The following is an 8,292-nucleotide window of genomic DNA, read 5'->3' on the forward strand; positions in this document are numbered from 1 at the left end:
GTTTTCCTGGGTGTGACCATCAAACCAGCAGATAAGAAGAGAAATTTTTATGGGGCAGGCCTGGATTTTTACACCACATTCCACTGGTAAGAACTCAGTTACATGGCCTCACAGAGATGCAAGAGGAATGGGGGGAACATAGTCCCTAGCAGGGCAGCGTATCTCAGGCGTGCAAGAATCTCTGGCGGACATCCAGCAGTCTCTGCCACCAAAGCCCCTTCCCAGGGCAGGCTTCCAGCCTTAAGCAAGTCTGAGTTTAGGAAATGTATAGGTAATTACAGACATTTTAATTCTTAAAATGAATGTGACTAAAAGTGATCAAAGGACTTCTTAGTGACTGTAAAAAAGCTCTGGGACCCATCCAGGATAGGGACAAGAGGCTGAGACAGAGTGTTGCAGGAGCAGCCCAGAGGAAAAATAAACTGCTGTTTTATAACTCTCCAGGGTTCCTCTAACATGTTACACTATTCTTTTTTAGAGATTAACCAAATTTTTAAGTGAAATAAATCTAAGGATTTCATAATTTCATATTTATAAAGTTTGATATCCTTTATTATCTATCATTCTTAAAGCAAATGACAAATCTACTTTTCAGGGATGAAAACCTACTATTACTGAGGATATCTTCAAAGTTTACTGCAACTCCGAAAACAGGGATGTTCCACACAATAGAGGCAAACACTGCTTTTATTAAGGTGATTACTCTTAATGTAGGCGTACTCATTTACCTAGGCTTGCCATAAAGTGAAATGACATGAACTGCCTGTGACGCCTAACAATTGAGAAAGTTGGAGAGTCAAGCTGCTTGCAAGACTTCTAGTGCTCTCTCTTTTGAGGCTCTCTAACAGTGAATTCACTAATATATATGCTATTTACTGAAACGAAAAAAAAAAAGAAGAAAAAGAAACATCCTTCACGGTCTTTCATTCATTTCGTCAATTAGGACACACAAAGCAGCGTCTTTCTCTATAATCTGATCTCTCCTATGACCTGAATTTTCTCTTTGCTGTTCATCCTGTCCAGCACAGTTGTTGCTATCATCAGCATCCATTGGTTCAGTTTTTACTCTCAGCCCTGCTTCCGAATGGGGCAAATCATCAGGCAAAGAAGCCAAGCAATTCTGAATCATCTCAATGACTCGTTCCAGATGCTTCTGAAATCTCTCAGCTGTCTCAAGGCGTTGACGTTTCTGCACCTCCATCATGACTCTCAAGGTCTCTCTTGCTTGGTGGGGTCGGTATTCATTTATGAGATGATGCACATGTACAAAAAGCAGCTTAAGATCTTCTAGCTTCTCTTCTCGTTTTATACTCCCAGGGCTCCTTATCAAGATATCTAAGAGGTCTAAGAAATTAATAAGGATAGACATATTGAGTTTTCTCAGTTCTTTCTTGTGATCAAACTGCATAGGATGAAGCCGTTCGATACCCTGACTTTCTAAAGGGCGGATGATAAGATCATCACACTGGAACTGGTTGCCGAACATCATATAACTGTCCTTTATTGGAGGTGGAGGCTTGGGAGCGAGGCCTTCCTGAATATTTTCATCTGTATACTCCTTGATGTACTGCATCGGAGGGGGTGGGAGGGCGCTTACTTGCTGTGGCTCACCCATTGTGGAAGATCAAGAACCTACAGAAATGGACCATCAGACAAAAAATAAGAAAAAAAAAAATCACACACACACACAGAAATAGACCAAAGATTGAGAGTGGAGCTACAAAACAAGCCTGTCACATTCAGCGACTAATGACAGAACGTTTTACTTTTTCTCCCCTGGCAGTTTGGCACCCAGGACAAAATGATCTCCCCAGTCTCTAAAACTAACATTTACAACAGGGAAAGGCTGCATCCTTTTCTAATTAGCAATATATACTCAATCATCGTATTTTTCCTGCTCTACTTAATACTTTCATTGGCACAAAAAATATACTGTAGTACACACTTGACCCCTGAGCAACACAGGTCTGAACTTTCACGGGTCCACTTACACGTGGATTTTTTTCAATAGTAAATACTAGAGTACTACAAGATCCATGGTTGGTTGAATCCTCAGATGCAGAACCGCAAATATGAAGGAACTGCAGATACGAAAGGTCAATTCTAAGTTATACTCAGATTTTCAACTGCACAGAGGGTGGGTGCCCCTAACCTCCCGGTTGTTCAAGGATCAACTGTATTTTCATCTATAAACTAAATCATCTGGATTCCACACCCCTCACCAGTTATGCCTCACTTCTCTACCCTCCCTACAGCCAAACTACACATGCTGTCTTCCCATCTCACGTTACAATCACTCGTTTTATATTATAGATTGATCTCCAACAGCAAACACTTATAACTAAGGAACACTCTGACAAAATTAAAATTACTATATTCCAGACAAACTCACATCATCTGAGCTTCTGTGATCCAATTCCATTCCCTTTTTTCCTACAATATACTCTACAATTTTTTATAGACTCATTAACTTTTCTACATCTACTACAGAAATTTCAAATTCAACTATACCTTCAATAGCCACAATAACCTCCATCTACTCCATTTGAAGCTTAGGTATATCATAAAATGAGAATATCCCGAGTGCTCACTTAGATGGATCTTACCAGATTTTCAAGATATAACATAACACCATCCAACATGAGAGATAGCAAGCAATATACTGGAGGCAGTTTTATACTTGGAATTTGTGAGGTAATAAGGACAGCTGTGGGGCAGCCCTGAGTTTCCACCAAAACTGGCTGCTGCTGAGAATCAGTCTGTCAGTGGCCATGGGCATGATGAGTTACTCTAACTGTATCAACCCACACTTCACTGCTTTACTAGCCTTCTGCATATTCATTTTTATCACTATCCGATCTGGCGTCAACCTCCTACCTCCACAAAAACTGCTCATCACGGCCATCAACAATCACCACATGACCAAATCCAATGGACATTTTTCTAAGCTGATCTTAATCTCTCAGCAGCATTTTCTTCCTTTTCAACACACTCCCCTTCTCCCTCAGCTTCTGTGATGCTACATTTACGTCTTCCTCCTACCACACTGGCCGCTGCCTCTCAGTCTCCTTTACTGCCCCTCCTTCTCTAGCCAAATTTTAATGCTGGCATGCCTCAGAGACTCACAAACTCAAAACCCAAAGGGAAAAGGCAGGCAACATAAAGAGTGAAGGAGAACTGAGCATCTCCAAGCCAGACCTCAAAGCCTCCAGCCACTAGCATTCATGTGTGAATGAAGATTCATTGTTCCTTGGTCTTGAGTTTTCAAGTAAGGGCAAAAAAAATCCAGATTTTTATGTGAAATTTCTCAATTTTTAAAAATACTGGCAATTAATTGCAGAAATTGTCAAATACCGTGAGGTCAAAAAATATTTATCTCCAACAATCTTTGTGGTCTGCTGGCCACTAGTTTTAGGCCTCTGTTTTATGTTCTCCCTGGGATGATCTCAGTCAATTCCATAGCTTTTAATACCATTTCTATCCGTGGTTCTCAACCAGGTGTCATTTTGCCAACCAGAAGATATATGCAAGGTCTGGAGACACCTTTAGTTGCCACAACCAGGGAGGGGGTGCTACTGGCTTCTAATGAGTAAAGGCTGGGAATGCTATAAACATACAATGCACAGCAACAAAGAATTATCCAGCCCAAAATGTCAATAGATTGTGCCAAAGTGGAGAAACCCTGGTCTATATTTATGACTCTTGACTTTTTTTTTTAATTTAAGTATACTTGATGTACAATATTGTGTTAGTTTCAGGTGTACAGCAAAGTGATTCAGTTATTTTTTTCAGATTATACTCCATTATAGGTTATTACAAGATATTGAATATAATTCCCTGTGCTATACAGTAAATCCTTGCTGCTTACCTATTTTATGTATAGTAGCTTGTCCGTTAATCCCATACTCCTAATTTGCCCCTCTCTCTCTCCCTCTCCCCTTTGGCAACCATAAGTTTGTTTTCCGTCTGTGAGTCTGTTTTGTACATAGATTCGTTTGTATTATTTTTAGATTCCACATATAAGTGATATAGTATTTGTCTTTTTTTCTTGACTCTTGACTTTTTATCTCCAGTCCAGACTGCGTCTGGGCTGCTCCTGGATGTCTCACAGGGCATTCAAACTTAAAAAAAAAAAGAAAAAAAGAAAGTTCTTTTGAGTCCATCTACCATAAATACACACACCCTAAACCTGTTCTTCTCATAGCTTCTACTCTTTCCTGTTTCGGTAAAATGTCCCCATTATCCACCTAGTATTTCAAGCCAGAAACCTAAAGGTTATCTTAATCCTCCTTTTTTACCAATCTCCTCTCCTCACCATCACTGCCAAATTTATCAAGTCCCAAAACTTCGCTATCTCACTATCTCAAGTTCATCAGTTCTGATCAAGACACCATTCTCTCTTACCTGGAATACAATGGCTTCCCAGGGATCTTTTTGATTTCACTACAGTTCTTCTATATAATAGCCAGCCTAATTCTCATACCGCATTCCTTCTCCCTTATATCCTAGCATATTGTCTTCTAGTATTTGTTGGTAGCTCCATTCATTTCAAGAAGGCTTCAAATCAATGGGAATTTGGAAGTAGGTATAAACATCTTTAATGTTTATTTACTCTTTCAAATATTTACTGTTTGTCTAATATATGACAATGATGATTATAATGACAGATAACACTTGAGTACATAGTATGTGCCAGACACTGTGCTAAATACTTTTCTCATGGTTGCGAGAAATCTGAGAAAAGAAGGGTGCTCTTTCCATTTCAGAGATGAGATCACCGTGGCTCACAAAAGTTGATCCACTTGCGTAAAGTCACAGAGTAAAGGAAGGAGCCAGAGCCTAAAGATCTCAAACACTACATCATACTATCTTTGAAGGATAAACATGGCCTCCATCCTTGCGTTGCTTACAATCTATAAAGGAAAACAGACAAATAGCTAACTACATGTTTTAAGGTTACTACAAAAGACCAAGAGATCTGACTACCAAAGATAAATCTAAAAATTCCATATAGGAAAATATATCATAAGCAAAATTAAAAGACAATCCCATTTTTCTGGGAGAAGAATGCCTGCAAGCTAACAAGGGCAAATATTAGAAACTTAATTTTGATTTTTAAAAAACATTTTCTGATTCCATCCCCACAAGATAAAGCACTATGACTTCAGCAGTTGCCTGTCGTATTCACAACTCTACCTCCAGCGCCTTAAACAATGCCTAGAAGGTGCTAAATCCTCAATAAAGATCCACTGAAAGAGGTTTTTTTTAACCCTATATATTTTTAAAAAATAATAGAAAAATAGGCAAAAGATGATGAGAAAAATGCAAATGCTCAATAAAGGCAGGAAAATATTCAGACACACTGTTAAAAGCAAATTTTAAAAAGGATTCTTTTCATCTAACAGAGTATCAAGATTTCACATACTACATCATCTGACAAATGTTAGAACACCTTCTATGTGGCAGGCCCTGGATTCCAGCACAGGTCACACTCTCCTTCCTCTCAGTTTCTTCAGAGTGGCCATCCCAATTTTAGAAGCAGGCTCTTAGCTCCTCTGGCCCTGCAGGGAAGCCTACTGCGGTGGACAGCATCCATTCCCCTCAGCTCTCACAGAAGACACCATGACAGCCACCATATAACACTCTCAGGTGGCAGGCCAGTACCGCCAAGAGAATATGGGGAATCCTCAGACACAACTGACAGGAAAGGAAACGAATATATTTATTTGGAATTTAACCTGACAGTATCAAAACTTTTAATGCTGATATTCTTTGACACAACAATTCTTTTTTTTAAATTTTTACTTTATACTGGAGTATAGTTGATCAACAATGTTGTGTGACTCAACAATTCTATTTCTAGAAATTTATCCTACAAAAATATTGGTACAAGTACACAAAAGTGTGTTTAAGGATGTTTAACGCAGCATTGTTTGAAAAGAGCAGGAAAAGCTGGAAACAGCCCATAACTTCATCAATATGAGGGCTGGATAAAATGTCTATATATACACACAACACAGCCATTAAGAAAAAAGGGGTGAAAGTGCATGGGATGGAGGGTTATAAATACTGTGTACCATTTCATTTATTTACAACACACTTACGAGTTGCAAATAGTTATAATCAACTCTTTAAAACTTCCAAAAACATCAATTCAGACTTACAGAAAAGCTATATGAATAGTATAAAGAATATTCCATATTCTTCACTCAGATTCTCCAAATGTTAACATTTTCCCTCATTTGCCTTATTGGTCTCTCATCTCTGTACCCGCAAATACTTCAGTGGGTATCCCCCCAAATAAGAATGTTCTCTTACAACCACATAATTACCAAAATCAGAGAATTAGCAATGATCTGGTACTTCAAAATAAATTTCAGACAGCCCAGGTTTCACCCCACTCAAGCCTTTTTAGATTGGAAGCCCAGTTTTGTGCCTCCCAGCACCATGTGTAATCCTCTACTTTAGCTGCCAATCCCCAAAGGGCAAGTAAGTGACAGGTACCATTGTTTCACATCCTCTCTTAATCTTCAAACCAATTCTATGAGTTAAGTAGTATTTTCAATTTCATTTTAGAGATGAGGATCCCAAGTCTGTCTCACCAAGGGGAAGTGTCTGCAACCAGATCAAAAGGCTAGTAAATGGCACAGCAGGAATTCTTAACCTTGGTTCCTGTACACAGTACAAGTTCCCTTAAATCAGTAAACTATGAAGCATCTAACAGTACAAAAGGAAACTGACGTATTACAGAAATCCTGTTTATCTCCCTATCACTTCTCTAGACTAAACTTGTCAAAGGCGATGGAGGTTTTTAGTAAAACAAGCTGGTTGTTTAGTAAAATCATAGCTGGTTATCAGACTCAAGATCCACCTTCTAGTGTTTGTTCCGTTCTGCGGTATTTCACCAAAAAAAGAAAGGTATTCTAGGGTCCCATCCCCAGACTTTTGACTCGTTTTGTCTACTGTGAATGGGGCCGCTGGTATGTTGTTTTTAAAACCTCTCCAGATGATCTAATGATTAGGCTTGGCATCTACCTCCTTCCCCGCCTCCCATTAATTCTTCTGATTTCAGGACTGCTCCCTGAGGAGGAAGAGCAAGGCTGGTTATCCCGTAAGGCTGGAGAGGCCAAAGGACTCGCCGAGGCCACCCACCTTAGCAAACCAGCCGCGAGAGACTAGAACTGAGGTCTGCCAACCTCCGGCCAGGCTCGGCCTCCCCACTCGAAGGAAGCCCAGAGCCCGCCGCAAGGAAGGCACCTTCCGCCGAGCGGTTCACCCCGGGGCTCAGCGAGCGGCGGGGAGGCCGCGCTCCCCGAGGGACGCGGGAAAGGAAAGCGGGCGAGCGTACGCCGCACCAGGCCTCCCCCATTCCCAGCCCGCCCGGAGGAAGTCGCGGGGTCCGGAAGAAGAAATGCACACTGAACGGAGCACCAAACCGTCGCCGCCCACTCACCTCAGCCCCGGGTTTACACTGGTAGCTGCCTTCTCCACCGCCGCCGAGACCCAACTTCCAACCTCCTCTTCCAGGAAGAAGCCTCTGACGCTGTCCCTTGATTGGCTGAAATAGCTGTCCTTTAACCGAGGCTCTAGGCCCGCCTCTGACCGATGGCTTGCTATTGCGCCTGCGCACGGCACCCCCCCCCCCCCCACCAACCCCCCCACCCCCTCACCGACCGCGAGCAGCCTGCCGCCTTCTGGCACTTTGGCTGCGGCTGCGGCTTTTGCAGCCACGGAGGATTTCTGTACTTTGTATCAATAAAAGCAGCAGCTGGTAGCTCGTTCCTTTCTTTTTCTTTTTTTTTTTTTAACGCTTAAAATTGAGGCATCCATACGTCTTACGTAAACGTTAGACAATACAGTAAGCAGATATTTTTAGAAATGATATCTACTGTAGCCCCACTGTCAAAAATAACATTAAAAAATATGAGGTTGGACTCTATACGCTGTTTAAGTATTTTGTAATCTGGAAATACTTGTGAACATGATTGAGAATCAATAATATATTCTTAATTTGCATTTTTTTTTTACCATCTATTCACTTTTATTTTCATTTACGAATTCAGATTCTATTTCCAGGCAACAAATTACAAGTGTAAAAAAAAAAAAGTACACTTAATTCTTTTGGAGGTTATTTTCGTAAGAAATGTTACACATTTCTAAATTTATGGGAATCTTCCAAGAGCATGTTGCGCTTACAGAAATAAGGTTGTTATTCTGATAAACGTTCTCAACTTTAACTCTTTAAGATTATTTGATTTTTTTTTAAACTAATTACGGAGAGTTCCCAAACAT

The 8,292-nt window shown here is 40.5% G+C and overlaps 1 protein-coding gene across 3 annotated transcripts; it reads right to left on the bottom strand.

The window, feature by feature from the left end:
- Window positions 1-523: 523 nt before the first annotated feature.
- Window positions 524-7,534, bottom strand: MED7 (mediator complex subunit 7). Of its 3 annotated transcripts, none has more exons than XM_029217476.1 (2): window positions 7,454-7,534; window positions 524-1,632 (listed from the first exon to the last, which is right to left on the bottom strand). In XM_029217476.1, the coding sequence occupies exon 2, from the start codon at window positions 1,613-1,615 to the stop codon at window positions 914-916; it is 702 nt and encodes a 233-aa protein (XP_029073309.1). In that variant the 5' UTR covers window positions 1,616-1,632; window positions 7,454-7,534; the 3' UTR covers window positions 524-913. The 3 variants fall into 3 exon arrangements, with proteins under 3 accessions (XP_029073309.1, XP_029073310.1, XP_029073311.1); XM_029217477.1 differs by lacking the exon at window positions 7,454-7,534 and adding an exon at window positions 7,153-7,378 and having other exon boundaries at window positions 616-1,632; XM_029217478.1 differs by lacking the exon at window positions 7,454-7,534 and adding an exon at window positions 5,453-5,850 and having other exon boundaries at window positions 616-1,632.
- Window positions 7,535-8,292: the final 758 nt, after the last annotated feature.

Source organism: Monodon monoceros, unplaced genomic scaffold (genome assembly GCF_005190385.1).
Source record: "Monodon monoceros isolate NGI ecotype Baffin Bay Population unplaced genomic scaffold, NGI_Narwhal_1 Super_Scaffold_12, whole genome shotgun sequence".
Lineage (NCBI taxonomy): Eukaryota > Metazoa > Chordata > Mammalia > Artiodactyla > Monodontidae > Monodon > Monodon monoceros.

Excerpts from the sequence above, each read along its gene's own strand:
- MED7 (XM_029217476.1), bottom strand. The coding sequence starts at position 1,615 with ATGGGTGAGCCACAGCAAGTAAGCGCCCTCCCACCCCCTCCGATGCAG.